This window comes from Lipotes vexillifer, unplaced genomic scaffold (assembly GCF_000442215.2).
Source record: "Lipotes vexillifer unplaced genomic scaffold, Lipotes_vexillifer_v1.1 scaffold1012, whole genome shotgun sequence".
In the NCBI taxonomy this organism is placed as follows: domain Eukaryota; kingdom Metazoa; phylum Chordata; class Mammalia; order Artiodactyla; family Lipotidae; genus Lipotes; species Lipotes vexillifer.
In genome coordinates, this window is record NW_006775534.1 from 128,237 (window position 1) to 148,325 (window position 20,089).

The 20,089-nt window shown below is 42.5% G+C and overlaps 1 protein-coding gene across 1 annotated transcript in view; it reads left to right on the forward strand.

Moving 5' to 3' along the window:
• The window catches only part of PARD6G (par-6 family cell polarity regulator gamma), a 108,442-nt gene extending 91,366 nt beyond the window's left edge, over positions 1 to 17,076 (forward strand). The window contains exon 3 of the mRNA XM_007449954.1: positions 16,256 to 17,076. Within this exon, the coding sequence (XP_007450016.1) occupies positions 16,256 to 17,076 (821 nt within the window). The remainder of the gene's footprint in view (positions 1 to 16,255) is intronic.
• The last annotated feature ends 3,013 nt before the right edge of the window (positions 17,077 to 20,089 follow it).

Genomic DNA, 20,089 nt, shown 5'->3' on the forward strand with positions numbered 1-20,089 from the left:
TCTCCCGTTGCGGAGCACAGGCTCCGGACGCGCAGGCTCAGCGGCCATGGCTCACGGGCCCAGCCACTCTGCAGCATGTGGGATCTTCCCAGACCGGGGCGCGAACCCGTGTCCCCTGCACTGGCAGGCGGACTCTCAACCACAGCGCCACCAGGGAAGCCCTAATGCCCATTTTTTAAAAGGTTGTTTTTTATTGAGTTGTATGAGCTGTTTATATATTTTGGATATTAACCAAAATATATAAACATCATATCATTTGCAAATATTTTCTCCTGTTCAGTAGGCTGTCTTTTTATTTTGTCAGTGGTTTTCTTTGCTGTGCAAAACCCTTGTAGTTTAATGATGTCCCATTTCTTTGTTTTTTGCTTTTCTTTCCTTTGCCTTAGGGGACAGATCCAAAAAATTATTGCTACAGTTTATGTCAAGGAGTGTTCTACCTATGTTTTCTTCCAAGATTTTTATGGTTTCTGGTCTTACATCTGGGTCTTTAACCCATTTTGAGTTTATTTTTTTATATAGTGTGAGAAAATATTCTACTTTCGTTCTTTTACACGTGTAGCTGTCCAGCTTTCCCAGCACCACTTACTGAAAAGACTGTCTTTTCCCCATTGTGTATTCTTGCCTCCTTTGTTATAGATTAATTGACCATAAGTGTATGGGTTTATTTCTGAGCTTTTTATTCTGTTTCATTGCTCTATGTGTCTGTTTTTGTGCCACTACCATACTGTTTTGATGACTGTAGCTTATAATAGTCTGAAGTCAGGGAGCCTGATTCCTCCAGCTCTGTTCTTCCTCAAGATTGTTTTGGCTGTTCAGGGTCTTCCGTGTTTATACACACACACACACACACACACACACACACACAAATACACATACATACATATGTATTTGGCTGCACCAGGTCTTAGTTGCGGCACGTGGGATCCTTAGTCGTGGCAGGCAGGATCTTAGTTGCGGCAGGCATGCGGGATCTAGTTCCCTGACCAAGGATCAAACCCAGGCCCCCTGCATTGGGAGTGCAGAGTCTTACCCACTGGACCACCGGGGAAGTTCCTCCATATATAGTTTTAAATTATTTGTTCTAGTTCTGTGAAAAGTCTCATGGGTATTTTGATAGGGATTGCATTAAATCTGTAGATTGCCTTGAGCAGTATGGTCATTTTAATAATATTAATCTAATCCATAACACAGTATATCTTTCCTTCTGTTTGTGTCATCTTCAATTTCTTTCATTAGTGTCTTCTAATTTTCCAAGCACAGGTCTTTTACCTCCTTAGTTAGATTTATTCCTATGTAATTTATTCTTTTTTCATATGATTATAAATGGGATTGTTTGCTTAACTTCTCTTTCTGATAGTTCATTGTTAGTGTATAGACATGCAACAGATTTCTGTATATTAACTTTGTATCCTACACCTTTACTGAATTAGTTGATGAGCTCTAGTAGTCTTTTGGTGGCATCTTTAGGATTTTCTATGTGTAGTATCGTGTCATCTGTAAGTAGTGACAGTTTTATTTCTTCTCCAATTTGGATTCCTTTTCTTCCTTTTTCTGGTCTGATTGATGTGGGCAGGACATCCAGTACTGTGCTAAATATAAGCGGTGAGAATTGGCAATGGTGCCTTGCTCCTGATCTTAGTGAAAATGCTTTGAGCTTTTCACCGTTGAGTATGATGTTAGCTGTGGGCTTATCCTACATGACCTTGCTTACGTTGAGGTAGGTTCTCTTTATACCCACTGTAGAGAGTTTTTATCATAAATGGCTGTTGAATTTTGTCAAAAGCTTTTTCTGTATCTATTGAGACGATCATATGATTTTTATTCTTCAATTTGTGAAAGTGGTATATCACATTGATTGATTTGTGGGTGTTGAACCATCCTATGTATCCCATTTAATCATGGTGTATGATCCTTTTAATATATTGTTGGATTTGGTTTGCTAATAATTTGTTGAGAATTTTTGTGTCTATGTTCATCAGTTATATTGGCCTATAAATTTCTTTTTTGTTTGATAGCTCTGTCTGGTTTTGATTTTGGTATCAGGGTGATGCTGCCCTTATAGGACAAATTTGAAAGTGTTCCTTCCTCTGCAATTTTTTGGAACAGTTTGAGAATGATAACTCTTCTCTAAAGGTTTGGTAGAATTCACCTGTGAAGCCATCTGGTCCTGGGCTTTTGTTTGAATTAGTAATCAAAAAACCTCCAACAATTTCATTACTGGTAATTGGTCTGTTCATATTTTCTGTTTCTTCCTGGTTCAGTCTTTGCAGATTGTACACTTCTAGGAATTTGTCCATTTATTCTTGGCTGTCCATTTTCTTTGCATACAGCTGTTCATAGTAATCTCTTTATGATCCTTTGTTTTTCTCTGGTGTCAGTTGTAACTTCTTTTTCATTTCTGATATCATTGATTTGGGTCCTCTCTTTTTCCTGATGAGTCTTGCTAAAGGTTTTACCAATTCTGCTTATCTTTTCAGAGAAGCAGCTCCTAGTTTGATTGATCTTTTCTATTTTTTTTAAGTCTCTATTTCGCTTATTTCTTCTGATCTTTATTATTTCTTTGCTTCTACTAACTTTGGGTTTTGTTTGTTCTTTTTCTAGTTCCTTTAGATGTAAGGTTAGGCTGTTTGTTTGAGATTTTTCTTGTTTCCTTAGGTAGGCTTGTATCACTGTAAACTTCCCTCTTAGACCTGTGTTTGCCACGTCCCATAGATTTTTGGGTCGTTGTTTTTTCGTCTCTATCTGTCTCGATATTTTTAAATTTCTTCTTTTTTTCAGTGATCCATTTGTTGTTTAGTAGAATACTGTTTAGCCTCCACATGGTTTTGGTTTTTGCACTTTTTTTCTTGTAGTTGATTTTCTTGTCTCATAGCCATTGTGGTTGGAAAAGATGCTTGATATGATTTCTTAAATTTACCAAAACTTACTTTGTGGCCCAGCATGTGATCTATCCTGAAGAATGTTCCATGTGCACTTGAAAAGAATGTATATTCTGATGCTTTTGGATGGAATATATATGTCCATCTGGTCTAATGTGTCATTTAAGACCAGTTTCCTTATTGATTTTCTGTCTGGATGATCTGTTTGTTGATGGTAGTGGGATGTTCAAGTCCCTCACTGTTATTGTGCTACTGTCAATTTCTCCCTTTATGTCTGTTAATATTTGCTTTATGTATTTAGGTGCTGCTCTGTTGGGTACATATATATCTACAGTTGTTATATCTTTTTCTTGGGTGATCCCTTGATCAATATGTAATGTCCTTTGTTACTTGTTACAGTCTTTGTTTTAAAGTCTGTTTTGTCTGATGTAAGTATTGTTATCCTGGCTTTATTTTCACTTCCATTTGCATGGAATAACTTTTGTCCATCCCCTGACTTTCAGTCTGTGTGTCTCTTTAGATCTGAATTGAGTCCCTTGTAGGCAGCATATATATGGCTCTTGTTTTTGTATCCATATACAGCCATTCTGTATCTTTTGATTGGAGCATTTAGTCCATTTACATTGAGAGTAATTATTGATAGGTACATACTTATTGCCATTTTAGTTGTTTGAGTTGTTTTGTAGTTCTTTTTTGATATTTTCTTCTTTTGTTCTCGTGTCTTGTGATTTGATGACTATCTTTAGTGTTATGTTTAGAAACTTCTCTTTTGTGTGTATCTATTATAGATTTTTGGTTTGTTGTTACCATGAGGGATGGTAAGTTGCTATCTCGTAATTTCAAACACATTTAAACAACCCTGCATTTTTACTCCCCTCCCCTCACAATTAACTGTTTTGACATTATATTTTACATTTTGTTTTTGTATCCCTTAACTACTTATTGCAGATATAGGTGATTTACTACTTTTGTCTTTTAGCCTTCTTACTACCTTTGTACATGGTAGGTTTGCTACCTTTACTGTATATTTGCTTTTACTGATGAGCTTTTTCCTTTCATAGTTTTCATGTTTCCAGTGTGGCCTTTTCTTCTTTGCTTAAAGAAGTCCCTTTAACATTTCTTTTTTTTTTTTTTTTTTTTTTTTTTGGGGTTTGTCGAGATTCAGGATGCCTTCGGATTCAGACAAGCCAAGGCTGAACTGAATCTAGGCTGTATGTGTTGATTACTAGCTGTCTGAGCTTGCGTGAGTTACATATACTTGAGACTCATATTTCATCCCCAATGTGGATAATATCTGTATTTTAAGGAAAGGCATTAATATAAGCTTATAGAAGTTAGGAGACCTTTAAAGTTTAAAATTCGAAAATGTAGCACAGAGCTAGCTAATATTACTCTGCTCTTTCAGATTTTTATAAATCTGACTTAAATCCTGTATTTATATAACTGATGGGAATTCTAATACCCCCTCTAAAAGTTTCTAGACTTCTTGGCTCCCAAAAAGTGAATAAGCATCTGTGAAACAGAACTACTTTGTAACAGAACCCCGCAAAGCAACAGTCATTAAATAAAAAATATATAGAACAGGTGATCAAGTGTCTGGACTGCTCGTAGGGGCTTGATGAGGAATTATCACAGCACTGCCACCAGGTACTTGGCCAGAAGCTGAACAGGGTCTCCAGTGGCTCAGGTCCCACAGCAGCGTGAATTCACTCAACTTTCAGTTGTCCATACCTTTGTGGCTGTAAAGGCCAAAAACAGGGGTAGAAACCAACTGGGCAGAAGGATTTGCTTAGATAGAGAAGGTCAAGGTAGTCAAGGCCCAGGGTTATAGACTAAGATAGGTAAAAAACAGATGAAGCAGACATCAAGCCTATAATGAATTAACTCTAGGACTATATGTCTTCTGACCTCTGTGATTATGATTCACTTGTGAATATTGGTGCCCAAACAAGGAATAGTTCTCTACAGATGGAGCAGTTTGTCTCAGTCTTTTATTCATCATCATCCCTCAAAGAAAACTTTTTAGACATCTTTTTCTTAATCACCCACCCCATGAAAATTTAATACCTTAGATATTCTGTATATCTGTTTATATGGTCCCTTTGAAGGACCATAAGCCATTGCAATATCTAAGATATTTTTGCCCCCCCTCCATGAAGACCAATTTTCACCGCTTTGGGGATGATACCTCCTACAATGAGAATGCATGAGACAGAATTTGTTCTTTGTTGCCAAAAATTAGAGGTCTGTTTTCTAGACACTATTCTGGCGTCTACTCTTCTGTCAGACCCCTTAGATTGTTTCAGATGGACTAGTGAGTTGGTCTAAAATGTTTGCCTGAGGGTCAGGGAGGACAGGAGGTGGGGGAAAATTGGTAGAATACTCTATGAGAAATAAAGATAATAGCAAACAATTATCAAGTGCTTTTTGTGTGTCAGCCATTTTACTAACTGCTTTACATATATTTCACTCAATACTCTCTAATTTCTCATGAGGAGCTTATTATTCTTTGTAAGTTATGAAAAAGAGATCTGATTCTTAGAGAGGTTTTATAACTTGTCCAGGATCGCACTTCTGGTTTTGTTATCCTGCTATACTTTGATGAGGAAGATGTAGAAGGCTCAAAGAAGTCAGGAAATAATATGCATACACTGGTGAGATATTTTCCATGAGATGGGAAAAAAATCTCATGATACTGAGGATCAGATTTCACTGAGAGTAGCCTAGCCCAAATTTGGAACTAGAAGGACAACCAAACCACATCAGTCTGACTTGGTTGTGTATATTTTATAGGACCTATATTTTATACACTAGGCTTAGGTTTCTTGTAAGGCTGGTTTCATGGTGCTGAACTCTTTTTAGCATTTGCTTAGCTGTAAAACTTTTGACCTCTCCATCAGATCTGAGTGAGAGCCTTGCCAAATAGAGTATTCTTCGTTGTAGGTTTTTCCCTTTCATTTCTTGTAAGGCTGGTTTCATGGTGCTGAACTCTTTTTAGCATTTGCTTAGCTGTAAAACTTTTGACCTCTCCATCAGATCTGAGTGAGAGCCTTGCCAAATAGAGTATTCTTCGTTGTAGGTTTTTCCCTTTCATTGCCTTAAATATATGGTGCCACTCCCTTCTGGTTTGCAGAGTTTCTGCTGAAAAGTCAGCTGATAGCCTTACTGGAGTTCCCTTGTATGTAACTTGTTGCTTTTCCCTTGCTGCAGTTAATATTCTCTCTTTATCTTAATTTCTGCCATTTTAATTACAATGTATCTTGGTGTGGTCCTCTTTGCATTGATCCTGCTTAGGACTCTCTACCTCCTGGACCTGGATGTCTGTTTCCTTTCCTAGGTTAGGGAAGTTTTCAGCTAGTATGTCTTCAAATATGTTCTCTGCCCCTTTCTCTCTCTCTTCTCTTTCTGGGACCCCTATAATGAGAAAGCTAGTATACTTGATGTTGTCCCAGAGGTCTCTTAAACTGTCTTCATTTCTTTTCATTCTTTTTTTTTTTGCAGTACGCAGGCCTCTCACTGTTGTGGCCTCTCCCACTGCGGAGCACAGGCTCCGGACGCGCAGGCCCAGCGGCCATGGCCCACGGGCCCAGCCACTCCGCGGCACGTGGGATCCTCCCGGACCGGGGCACGAACCCGTGCCCCCTGCATCGGCAGGCGGACCCCCAACCACTGCGCCACCAGGGAAGCCCTCATTCTTTTTTTCTGTTCAGCTTCAGTGGTTTCCACTACTCTGTCTTCCAGCTAGCTGATCCATTCTTCTGCATCATTTAATCTGCTATTGATTCCTTCTAGTGTATTTTTCATTTTAGATATCGTATTCTTTGTCTTTGGTCCTTCTTTCTGTTTTTTTACACTTTGTTAAAAACTTCTAACTTTTTACTCTGCTCATCCATTCTTATCCCAGGTTCTCTGATTATCTGTATGATCATTACCTTGAACTGTTTATTGGGTAGATTTTGCTTATCTCCACTTCTCTTAGTTCTTCTGGGTTTTTTCATTTGGAACATGTTCCTCTGTTGCCTCATTTTACCTAATTTGCTGTTTTTATTTCTGTGTATCTCATATGTTGGTTGCATTTCCTGATCTTAGACAAGTAGTCTTTTTTAGGAGATGTCCTATGTTCCCTGCGGCACACTGCCCTCTGGTCACCAGAGCTGCTTGCTCTAGGGCTATATGAGGGCTGCGTTGGTCCTTCTCTTGTGGCAGGATGACTATTGTGGGCAGTCTGGTAGGTGCAGCTGGCCCCGTCTGGTTGTTTGCCAGGCCCTACCTGTGCGGAGGCTGCTGGCCTCTGGTTGGCAGGACCAGGTCACAAGGTGGCTGGCTGCAGAACCCAGGGTGGCCCCAGATCTAGTGCTCACCGTTGGGCAGAGCCTGGTTCTGGCACAGATGGGTGCGGAACCGGGGTTCCTGGATCTAGCGTTGGCCTGTTGGTGGTGGGTCCTGTTCCTGACGTGGCTGGCTGTGGGTTCTACAGCACCCCAAGGCTGGTACTGGCCCACTGTATCCCTGGGCAGCTAGCTGAGGATTCTAAGGTATCTCAGAGCTGGTGTTGGCTTTCTGGTGGGTGATTCTGGGGACTGGGGGGGTCCATGGGCTAGTTCCAGCTCACTGCTTGGTGGAGCCAGGTCCCGAGGCCTCTGGCTGAAGGGTCCTTGGGGGTCCTACAGCTGGTGTCATCCCACTGGTGGGTGGGGCTGAATCCTGGGGTATCCTAATACTGTTGCCAGCCTGCTGACACGTCGCCTGACACCTGAAAAGGCAAGCTGAAGTGATCCTAGGGCCAGCGACCACCCACTGGTGGGTGAAGCTTGGTCCTGGAGTCTCTGGCTGCAGTGGTCCTGGGGCTGGTGTCTGCCTGCTGCTGGTCGGGGCCGGGGCCCAGGGGGTTCCGGGGCTGGTACTTACCCACTGGTAGGCAGAGCTGGGTCCTGCAGCCTCTGGCCGTGGATCTAGTCTCTAGGCTCTGGCTAGATCCAAGACCCCCTCTGGCAGGGCTGTGGGGGTCTTGGATCTAGTTCCAGGGTGTGGTGCCAGGGCCTAGGCCCTCTGGTGGAGGGGGCTGTCTGCAGGAGTGGCTGGGGGCTCGGGGGGGGTCTTAAGGCAGCCTGCATGCTGGTGGGGGTCGGGCTGTGTCCCTGCCTGGCTAGTCGCTTATCCTGAGGCCTCCCAGTACTGGTGCCTACAGGCTGCTGGGCGGGGCAGGGCTGGGTCCTGAAGCTGATAAGCTATAGGGAGAATTCAAAAACAGCACTTTCCAGCACGGGTATCCATGTGGTAGGATGAGTTCGCCAAGGTGGCTGCCACCAGCGTCTGTGTCCCCAGGGTGAGCTGCAGGTGCCTCCTGCCACTCCAGGGGGCGCTCTGAGATCAGCAGGTGGGTGTGACCCAACCTCCTTTAAAATTACTGCTCCTGCCCTGTGTCCTGGAGCGTGTAAGATTATATTGAGTCTAGTATTTTTTTTTGATACATCTTTATTGGAGTATAATTGCATCACAGTGCTGTGTACTTTCTGTTGTACACCAAAGCAAATCAGCCATATGCATACACATGTCCCCATATCCCCTCCCTCTGGAGCCTCCCTCCCACCCTCCCTATCCCACCCCTCTAGGTGGTCACAGAGCACCGAGCTGATCTCCCTGTGCTATGCGGCTGCTTCCCACTAGCTATCTATCTGTTTTACACTTGGTAGTGTTTTTATGTCCATGCCACTCTCTCACTTCGTCCCAGCTTACCCTTCCCCCTCCCCGTGTCCTCAAGTCCATTCTCTACGTCTACATCCTTATTCCTGCCCTGCAGCGAGGTTCATCGGTACCATTTTTTTCTTTTTCTTTTTCTTTTTTTTTAGATTCCATATATGCGTTACCATACGGTATTTGTTTTTCTCTTTCTGACTTACTTCACTCTGTATGACAGACTCTGAGTCCATCCACCTCACTACAACTAACTCAGTTTCGTTCCTTTTTATGGCTGAGTAATATTCCATTGTGTATATGTGCCGCATCTTCTTCATCCATTCATCTGTCGATGGACACTTAGGTTGCTTCCATGTCCTGGCTATTGTAAATAGAGCTGCAATGAACACTGTGGTACATGACCCTTTTGAATTATGGTTTTCTCAGGGTATATGCCCAGTAGTGGGATTGCTGGGTCATATGGTAATTCTATTCTTAGTTTTCTAAGGAATCTCCATACTGTTCTCCATAGTGGCTGTATCAATTTACATTCCCACCAACAGTGCAGGAGGGTTCCCTTTTCTCCACACCCTCTCCAGCATTTGTTGTTTGAAGACTTTTTGATGATGGCCGTTCTGACCGGTGTGAGGTGATACCTCATAGCAGTTTTGATTTGCATTCCTCTAATGATTAATAATGTTGAGCACCCTTTCATGTGTTTGTTGGCAATCTGTATATCTTCCTTGGAGAAATGTTTATTTAGGTCTTCTGCCTGTTTTTGGATTGGGTTGTTTGTTTTTTTGTTATTGAGCTGCATGAGCTGCTTGTATATTTTAGAGATTAATCCTTTGTCAGTTGCTTCGTTTGCAAATATTTTCTGCCATTCTGAGGGTTGTCTTTTCGTCTTGTTTAAGGTTTCCCTTGCTGTGCGAAAGCTTTTGAGTTTCATTAAGTCCCATTTGTTTACTTTTGTTTTTATTTACGTTACTCTAGGAGGTGGGTCAAAAAAGATCTTGCTGTGGTTTATGTCAAAGAGTGTTTTTCCTATGTTCTCCTGTAAGAGTTTTATAGTGTCTGATCTTACATTTAAGTCTTTAATCCATTTGGAGTTTATTTTTGTGTATGGTGTTAGGGAGTGTTCTAATTTCATTCTTTTACATGTAGCTGTCCAGTTTTCCCAGCACCACTTATTGAAGAGGCGGTCTTTTCTCCATTGTGTATTCATTCTTGCCTCCTTTATCAAAGATAAGGTGACCGTATGTGCATGGGTTTATCTCTGGGCTTTCTATCCTGTTCCATTGATCTATAGTTCTGTTTTTGTGCCAGTACCATACTGTCTTGATTACTGTAGCTTTGTGGTATAGTTTGAAGTCGGGGAGCCTGATTGCTCCAACTCCATTTTTCTTTCTCAAGATTGCTTTGGCTGTTTGGGGTCTTTTGTGTTTCCATACAAACTGTAAAATTTTTTGTTCTAATTCAATGGTGAAGAATGTCATTGGTAGTTTGATAGTGATTGAACTGAATCTGTAGATTGCTTTGGGTAGTACAGTCATTTTCACAATATTGATTCTTCCAATCCAAGAACATGGCATATTTCTCCATCTGTTTATGTCATCTTTGATTTCTTTCATCAGTGTTTTATAGTCTTCTGAGTACAAGTCTTCTACCTCCTTAGGCAGGTTTATTCCTAAGTATTTTATTCTTTTTGTTGCAATAGTAGATGGGATTGTTTCTTTAATTTCTCTTTCTGAGTTTTTGTTGTTGGTGTATAGGTATGCCAGAGACTTCTGTGCGTTAATTTTGTATCCTGCAACCTTACCAAATTCATTGATTGATTAGTTCTAGTAGTTTTCTGGTGGCATCTTTAGGATTTTCTATGTATAGTATCATGTCATCTGCAAACAGTGAGAGTTTTACTTCTCCTTTTCCAATTTGTATTCCTTTTATTTCTTCTCTGATTGCTGTGGAATAAGAGTGGCGAGAGTGGACATCCTTATTCCTGATCTTAGTGGCAATGCTTTCAGTTTTTCACCATTGAGTATGATGCTTGCAGTGGGTTTGTCATATATGGCCTTTATTATGTTGAGGTAGGTTCCCTCTATGCCCGTTTTCTGGCGAGTTTTTAATCATAAATCGGTGTTGAATTTTTTTGAAAGCTTTTTCTGCATCTACTGCGATGATCATATGGTGTATCACATTGATCAACTTGCATATATTGAAGAATCCTTGCATCCCTGAGATAAATCCCACTTGATTATGGTGTATGATCCTTTTAATGTGCTGTTGGATTCTGTTTGCTAGTATTTGGTTAAGGATTTTTTGCATCTATGTTCATCAGTGATATTGGTCTATAATTTTTTTGTGATATCTTTTTCTGGTTTTGGTATCAGGGTGATGGTGGTTTCGTAGAACGAATTTGGGAGTGTTTCTCCCTCTGCAATTTTTTGGAAGAGTTTGAGGAGGATCGGTGTTAGCTCTTCTCTAAGTATTTGAGAGAATTCGCCTGTGAAGCTGTCTGGTCCTGGACTTTTGTTTGTTGGAAGATTTTTAATTACAGTTTCAATTTCATTAGTTGTGATAGGTCTGTTTATATTTTCTAATTCTTCCTTGTTCAGTCTTCGAATATTGTACCTTTCCAAGAATTTGTCCATTTCTTCCAGGTTGTCCATTTTATTGGCGTATAGTTGTTTGTAGTAGTCTCTTATTATCCTTTGTATTTCTGCAGTGTCAGTTGTGATTTCTCCTTTTTCATTTCTAATTTTATTGATTTGTATCCTCTCCCTTTTTTCTTGATGAGTCTGGCTAAGGGTTTATCAATTTTGTTCATCTTCTCAAAGAACCAGCTTTTAGTTTTATTGATCTTTGTTATTGTTTTCTTCATTTCTATTTCACTTATTTCTGCTCTGATCTTTATGATTACTTTGCCTCTACTGATTTTGGGTTATCTTTGATTTTCTTTCTCTAGTTGTTCTAAGTGTAGGATTAGATTGTTTATTTGAGATTTTTCTTGTTTGTTGAGGTGAGACTGAATTGCTGTAAACTTCCCTCTTAGAACTGCTTTTGCTGCGTCCCATAATTTTGCGGTCGTCATGTTTTCATTGTCATTTGTTTCTATGTACTTTTTAATTTCTTCTTTGATTTCTTCAATCATCTCTTGGTTATTTAGTAGCTCACTGATTAGCCTCCATGTACTTGTGTTGTTTTACAGTTTCTTTTCCTGTAAGTGATTTTCAATCTCATAGCGTTGTGGTCAGAAAAGATGCTTGATATGATTTCAGTTTCCTTAAAATTTTCCGAGGCTTGATTTGTGACCCAAGATGGGATCTATCCTGGAGAATGTTCCATTTGCACTTGAGAAGAAAGTGTATTCTGCCACTTTTGGGTGGAATGTTCTATAAATAATCAGTTAAGTCCATCTCGTCTGTTGTGTCATTTAAAGCTTGTGTTTCCTTATTTCATTTTGGATGATCTGTCCATTGGTGTAAGTGGGATGTTAAAGTCCCCTACTATTGTGTTACTGTCGATTTCTCCTTTCATGGTTGTTGACATTTGCCTTATGTATTGAGGTGCTACTGTGTTGGATGCATAAACATTTATAATTGTTATATCTTCTTGGATTGATCCTTTGATCATTATGTAGCGTCCCTCCTTATCTCTTATAACAGTTTTTATTTTAAAGTCTATTTTATCTGATACGAGTATTGCTACACAGCTTTCTTTTGATTTCCATTTGTATGGAATATCTTTTTTCCATCCCTTCACTTTCAGTCTGTATCTGTCCCTAGGTCTGAAATGGGTGTCTTGTATACAGCATATATATGGGTCTTGTTTTTGTATCCATTCAGCCAGTCTGTGTCTTTTGGTTGGGGCATCTAATCCATTTACATTCAAGGTTATTATCGATATGTATGTTCCTATTACCATTCTTTTAATTGTTTTGGGTTTGTTTTTGTGGGTATTTTTCTCCTCTTGTGTTTCCCCCCTAGAGAAGTTTCTTTAGCATTTGTTGTAGAGCTGGTTTGGTGGTGCTGAATCCTCTTCGCTTTTGCTTGTTTGAAAAGGTTTTGATTTCTCCACCTAATCTGAATGAGATCGTCGCTGCATAGAGTAATCTTGGTTGTAGGTTCTTCTCTTTCATCACTTTAAGTATATCCTGCCGCTCCCTTCTGGCCTGCAGAGGTTCTGCTGAAAAATCAGCTTATAACCTTATGGCTATTCCTTTGTATGTTATTTTTTGTTTTCCCCTTGCTGCTTTTAATATTTTTTCTTTGAATTTAATTTTTGTTAGTTTGATTAGTATGTGTCTTTGGTGTGTTTTTCCTAGGATTTATCCTGTATGAGGCTCTCTGTGCTTTCTGGACTTGGGTGACTATTTCCTTTCCCATGTTAGGGAAGTTTTCAACTATCATCTCTTCACATATTTTCTCAGATCTTTTCTTTTTCTCTTCTTGTTCTGGGACCCCTATAACTCGAATGTTGGTGCGTTTGGTGCTGTCCCAGAGGTCTCTGAGACTGTCTTCAATTCTTTTCATTCTTTTTTCTTTATTCTGCTACTTGGCAGTTATTTCCACCATTTTGTCTTCCAGCTCACTTATTTGTTCTTCTGCCTCAGTTATTCGATTATTGATTCCTTCTAGTACATTTTTCATTTCGGTTATTGTGTTGTTCATCTCTGTTTGTTTGCTCTTTAGTTCTTCTAGATCTTTGTTAAACATTTCTTGTATTTTCTCAATCTGTGCCTCCATTCTAATTCTGAGATTCTGGATCATCTTTATTATCATTACTCTGAATTCTTTTTCAGGTAGATTGCCTATTTCCTCTTCATTTATTTGGTCTTGTAGGTTTTTACCTTGCTCCTTCATCTGGGAATATTTTTTTGCTGTCTCATGTTTTGTGTTGTTGTTGTTGTTTTATGAGTGGGATTGTGTTCCTTTCTTACTGGTTGTTTGGCCTGAGGCTTCCAACACTGGAGTTTGTAGGCTATTGGGTGGGGCTGGGTCTTGGTGCTGAGATGAGGAACTCCGTGAGACCTCACTCCGATGAATATTCCCTGGGGTCTGAGGTTCTCTGTCAGTCCAGTGGTTCGGACTTGGAGCTCCCACTGCAGTAGCTCTGGCCCGACCCCCAGCTCCAGAACCAAGAGCCTGCAAGCCGTGTGGGGTGGCAAAAAAAAAAAAAAAGAGGACAATAACAAAGCCCAAAATAAAATTAGACTAGGAACCTAACATATGTTAGAAATAATATGAGTAAAAATATAGATGGATCAACAACAAGAGGGTACAACAGTACCACAACAGTAAAAAAGAGGAGGAAAAAAGGGGGGGAAAGGCCTCGGCTGTGGAGGGCGGGGCCTAAGCAAGAGCGAGGTTTGGGTGGTGGTGGGGGGCCTATGCTTAGGACCCACAGGGCTGGAAGAGGCCCTGGGGGCTGTGCGGGGTGGGGCTTAGGCTCAAGGAACAGAAGGGGCCCAGGTGTGACCCCCACCCCGGTCTCAGAGGGCAGGGGACCTCACCTGGGAGCTCAGCAGGCTCCCCGGGCCCGAGTGGGCGGGGCACTCGCCCTCCACTCCTCTCCTGCTCCTGCCGCAGGGCCCCTCCCCCGCCTCTCCTGATCTCCCCGGCCTCAGGAGCCCCATCCTGTCTGGCCTCCACTTCTCCCCCATCAGTCCCCCTGTGTCCTACCGGTTTACTTGAGCATTCTTCTTGTCTCCTTGGGCATCGGGGTCCCCCATCAGTGGCAGGCAGGAGCCCTAGTTGTGGGGAGACGCTAGCTTGGCGTCTTCTCATGCCACCATCTTGACTCTGCCCCCTATATTGTGTCTTTATTAAGTTTATTTTGTGATCTTGTGCCTCTTTGACTTCATCTTCCGTAGAGATTGTTGAGCTCGGATGTTTGCATTTGCACACTTCCTCAAGTCTGGGAGTTTTCAGCCACTATTTCTTCCCTTTCTCTTCTCCTTTTCAGACTCTCACAAGGCATGTATCAGTTTGCTTAATGGTGTCCCGGTGATTGTTTACGCTCTGTTCTCTTTCCTTTAACCTTTTGTTGTTGTTGTTCCTCAGATATGATCATTTCTATTGTCCTATCTTCAAGTTCACTGATTCCTTCTTCTGCCTGCTCAAATCTGCCTTTGAGTCCCCTGTTCAATAATTTCCATTATTGTACTTTTCATCTCCTAAATTTCTGTTTAGGTTCCTTTTAGGTTTTCTGTCTGTGGATATCTCCATTTTGTTAATACATTGTTTTCTTGACTTTACCCACATCTCTTTTTTTTTTTTTTTTTTTTTTTTTTTTTTTGATCATGTGTCTTAGGCCTGTTTTAAAGTCTTTGTCTAGTAAATCTGCCATCAGGTTGTTTCAGGGCCAGTTTCTATTACTGTTTTCCTTTTGGGCACACTCTCGTTTCTTTCTCTGTCTTGTGACTTTTTTTTGTTGTTGAACACTGGAGATTAATCTAATAACATGGTAGCTCTGGAAATCAGATTCTGCCCCTTCCCCAGGGTTTGCTGAGTTTTTGTTACTCTTTTGGGGGGTGTTTTTTTTTTTAATTGTTGGAGGCTCTTTGCTGAGTATCAACATTAAGGTGTGAACATAAGGTCTTCTAAGGTCCTTTCTGAGTCTTTCCTTGAGCATGCACAGTCACTTCTAACTTTCCCCATATATGCAGTTGTTTTTAATGTCCTAGACTTTAAGGTCTGGCTCCCAAAATGAAAAAAAGGTGAAAAATGAAGGGAGAGAAAGGGTGCCAGTCCTTTAACTCTCCTGGACGTTCCTTCAGGTAGAAGGGGAGGGGCTTGCAACAATGCAGGGAGGTACAATAGCCACCTACCTCTGTCTACACCTTTGCGATCAGAAGTAGCAGTCCGTAATCAGAGCACAGATGCCTGATGTTTGGAGAGCAGGGTCCTTTTTGCCCACCCTGGCCCACATACTCTCCAGGAACAGTGCACAGCTGCCTCCCAGGGTGCTGGGGGGTGGGCTAGGCAGCTGCTACTGTGCTAAGAGTTGAAACTGAGCAAAACTGACTGCAATTACCGTCCAATTCTTCCCCTGGAAGTTGAGCCTTCAGCAGACTCTCAAGCTCCAAATTAGTTACATCAGACAGATTCTGCTCCTGAAGTTGTGGTCCAGGTTGGGCGACGTTCCTGGTGCTTCCCGCTGCACTGTCATTGCAGAATCCAGTCAGGCACTTTTAAACCTTTCATCTATTGTTAATTCTCTTAACCTTTCAACCATTCTGTTGGTTGCCTGGAGAGCTAATGTTAAGGAGGTGATTGTGCTTGAACTTGGCATCAAACACTTGCCTGGTGAATATTGTTGGGCCAGCTCACCTGAGGCCAGGATTGCTGTGGGCTCAGCAAAACAACCCATAAAGTTACTGCACTGTGTTTGCATATCATCCAGGAGGTTGAGACTTTCCCCCAAACTGAAGTGTGACAAAATGAATCGACCATTCATCTCCTGAGCATGTGTGGGAGGCTTGTGTTTCAGTCAGTTCTCTATACGGTTTGACTTGCCCATTGCCTCAGACTTCCCTGGGGTCACACCACAAGTCAGAGAAGCGGTGGGAAGGGAGCTGCAGGAGGCCAGGCCTTACCTGGACGGCCAGCCTCAGGCTCTGGGTGTTCGATGCTGTTCGACTTGTGCTTCCCCGTTGCCCGCGGGTCTCTCCTCTGACTGACTCCTCTGTGCTCTTCCAGAAGAGGCCGAGCGCTGCAGCTTCGGGGTGGGTTCACTGTCCAGGCGGCGGCGCCCCCTGGCCCTGCGGGAGGACGGCCCTCGCCGGCGCACACACCTGCACATCGGCCTGCCCCATGACTTCCGCCCCGTGTCCTCCATCATCGACGTGGACATCCTCCCCGAGACACACCGCCGTGTGAGGCTGTACCGGCACGGCTGCCAGAAGCCGCTGGGCTTCTACATCCGCGACGGCACGAGCGTGCGCGTGGCCCCGCAGGGGCTGGAGAAGGTGCCCGGCATCTTCATCTCCCGTATGGTGCCTGGCGGCCTGGCCGAGAGCACAGGGCTGTTGGCCGTGGACGATGAGGTCTTGGAGGTGAACGGGATTGAGGTGGCCGGGAAGACACTGGACCAGGTCACGGACATGATGATTGCCAACAGCCACAACCTCATCGTCACGGTCAAGCCGGCCAACCAGAGGAACAATGTGGTGCGTGGCAGCCGTGCGTTGGGCAGCTCCGGCCGCTCCTTGGACAGCACGGCCAGCCGCCACAGCCTGCCTGCAGCCCACGTCCTGCAGAACTTGCCCCCTGACGAGATGGAGAGCGACGAGGAGGCCGACGTGGTCCTCGAGGGCGTCCTGGAGCCCCGGCTGGTACCCAGGCCGCCACCAGGCAGCCTCGCTCGGGTCAACGGCGCTGGCCTGGCGCCCGGCCTGCACAGCCCTGGGCGGGAGGGCAGTGTCCAGAGGCTGCTCAGCTCCCTCCGGTCCGACCCCCGCCACAGCCTGGCCCTGCCCCCCGGAGGGGTGGAAGAGCACGGGCCGGCAGTCACCCTGTAGGGCCGGGCGTCAGACAGGACAGTTTCCCGAGGGGAAATAGTTCTTCTTAAAGTTTTATTCCAGTCTTAAAATAAGAAAAAATTGTATACTGCACGCCTCCTTTTTGTTGTTTTTACTTAGCCCTCCCTTTTCCCCCACAACCCTGCTCTTTATTCCAACTTATGGAGAGAAAAGAATATTGTATTTTTGTAGAATTTCTCCAGAGAACGTAAAATACACACACATGCACCGGCTGTACGAGGCTGGGGGAGGGTCTAGCACCTTTGTCAAGTGGCAGAAAGGATCTGACCAAGTGCAGAAAATACTCTTCAGTTTTAAATTTTAAAAATATACTTTTTAAAATGAAGCTTTAAAATTCCTTTTTTAAAATAGTCGAATTCTTGTTTTCACTGTGCTTCCTGCCGACTTGCACTGGTTCTGCTGACGGGCCAGAGGCTGTGAAGATGCGACGTGGCAGGAAGGAGGAGGCTGGTTTTCGAGAGCAAATGCACCCACACCTGGAATAACAAGCATGGCGGTGGAGGGTGAATTTCAGAACGTTGCACCGTTTGCAGTCCTGTCTCACATAGCGTGGAGTGGTCGTGGTGGCCGCAGCAGTGGACTCGGCCCGACAGGCAGTTTTGTGAGGCCGTCAGAGGTGGCCTGTTTAGCCTTTGGGGTGAATTTGATTTGGGGAAGAGAGTGGAAGGCACAGTTCACCAGTACCATCTGTGATCAAAAGCCAGCATTTACTCTGAGGTGAAAACCAGTCTTTTCCTATGGATTGTGACTCTGAGGGCAGTTTTTGAACTGTTTCCAACACTTCACACAGGCCTTCAAAAGGTCAGTCATTTGGATGTATGGGTTCTGTCAGCTTTGATTTTAAATTACAAGTCACATGGAATGTAAAGATTTCTAACACAGATTAAATTCATTGTCACTTCCTTTGGTATTCTAGCAATATTCACATATTTAGTAATTTTAAAGGTTTATTCATGTTTCAGCCAATCAAACTTTATATGACCTGTATTTTCTACTTGAATCCAGTGTCGAGGAGAAAATGTTACACTTGTACTTTGAAAACTAAACTTTCACCCAAAGAAGTTTTCATGTAAATACAGGTAAACATATTTTTGTAGGTTGCCTTTTGGGAAACTATGTGGCTGCTTCTCCTGTGGTCAGGCACCCCCTGCTGGTAGTGGCAGAACTGACTTTATGGATGGCAGGTTGATAACAGGTGGAAAACAGTGTATCTCAATGTGTTCATTTCTCCTGAATTCATTCAGTGAAAAGCAAATTATTTTTCTTTTGGAAACTATTTATTGGGCATAAATAGCTTTTACTGAGTAGCTGTGGTCTCCTGCACCTTTGTTTTTGTTATTTGTATGCCAGGATCACTGTCTCTTTTGGTCCTAAGTACAGGGAAGACCAAAGATGCTCCCCCTTTGAGGTCTAGGACCCCCAAATTTTGGGGCTCCAATGAACTGTATGAGCATTTTTGGGCACCAGGAGTCAGAAGTGTTGTTTTTTTTACTATGACAAGTATTGTAGAACCAAAACTCTTATGCTAACTTACTATCACAAAGGAAATGTTCTTTTATTAAGTTATTGCTGGTTATTGAATATCTTGTCAAATAACTAGGTGTGTTTTTTAAGTAAATGTGAATACTTTTTTTAAAGGAAAAAAAGGCTTATGCTGAGATTTGTGTGCTATTGTTCATTATTTTAGGAGTTATGAATTGTCTTGAGCAGCTGCTTGAGTGTATTTTTCTACCCGGGTCTATATTTCTGCAATTTTCTTTTTTTTAAAAAAAAAAAGGACAAAAAAAACTATGTTGTATACACATTAAAGTTTTCTTTTATATCAAAGAATAAAACTTTTTCTTTGCTGCTTTCAGCTGTGTTCTAAATACTGAAGAGAATGTCTGTTAACGATCAGCAGAGATAAACTCAGCGTCAGGATGAAATACCTAATATTTACCAAGTGCCTCTTGTGTGCCTTATTTTTTTTTTTTTTTCACGTAATCCTCACACTTCCTCCACAGGCAAGTAGTGGTAGCCCCATTTTACAGATGGGAAAAATGGGCTCAGACTCAAGCAGGTAGTAGGGCATTTCAGATAACCAAATTATACTCGTATTTGATAGGAGATAGATGTGTCGTAGGTCCAGAACCTTCTTTTGAAGTCCTTTTGAAAAAGCTTTTCTGAATACTTACTTACTATACAGCTTTTTCAAAATATACCCTGGTTTGCAAAATCTCCATTAACACTTGATCATCATGGACATTACTAAATGTATAATACATCAAGATCTCATTCAGTAAATTACAAATGTCAAGGTGACAGCAGCAAATACCAATAACTCCTGGAAGAAAGAGGCACAACTATCTCAGCTTTACCAGTGTGCACCACCTCGCTGAATCCCCTCACTGACTCTGAGCTGCAGGCAGCCCTTTACATTTAGAGTTGGGGGGACTTGAGCATTGGGACAGTCACCCCCGCAGCCTGTGAGGTGGAGCTGAGGCAGGCAGGTACTGAAGCTGGATACATGCTCTGAGTTAGCTCCTGTGATGGAGTCAGAGATGCAGGGGCAGATACCTGGCTAGAGCGCAGGTCACTTGACCTCGTAGTAATGCACGTTGCCAGCCCCAGAGCCTGTGACATCTCAGGAGAGCCAACCTTTCAGCTGATAAGGAGACCCTGCCCATGAATCAGTGAGGTTATATAGTATCTCACAGTTTTACACAAAGTAGCCAGAGACAGGGAGCGGGGTCTTGCTGCAAGTCGCAGAGATACCTGGATAATGCTGGTACTGAGACCCTAATATCAGGTAGCCTGCAAAAAGTATTTCCTGATGGGCAGAAATACTGTTCTGTGGTTTACTTTTTATTCCAGCTACACCCGTTCCTCCTGTCTGCCTCTGACATCAGTCTCCTAAGTATTTCTTATCCCAAACACATCCCAAGGCAATATACAAATTCTTTTTCCCCTCTTATGTTTCCTCACTTATTTTGTTCTCTTCTTTATCTTCACA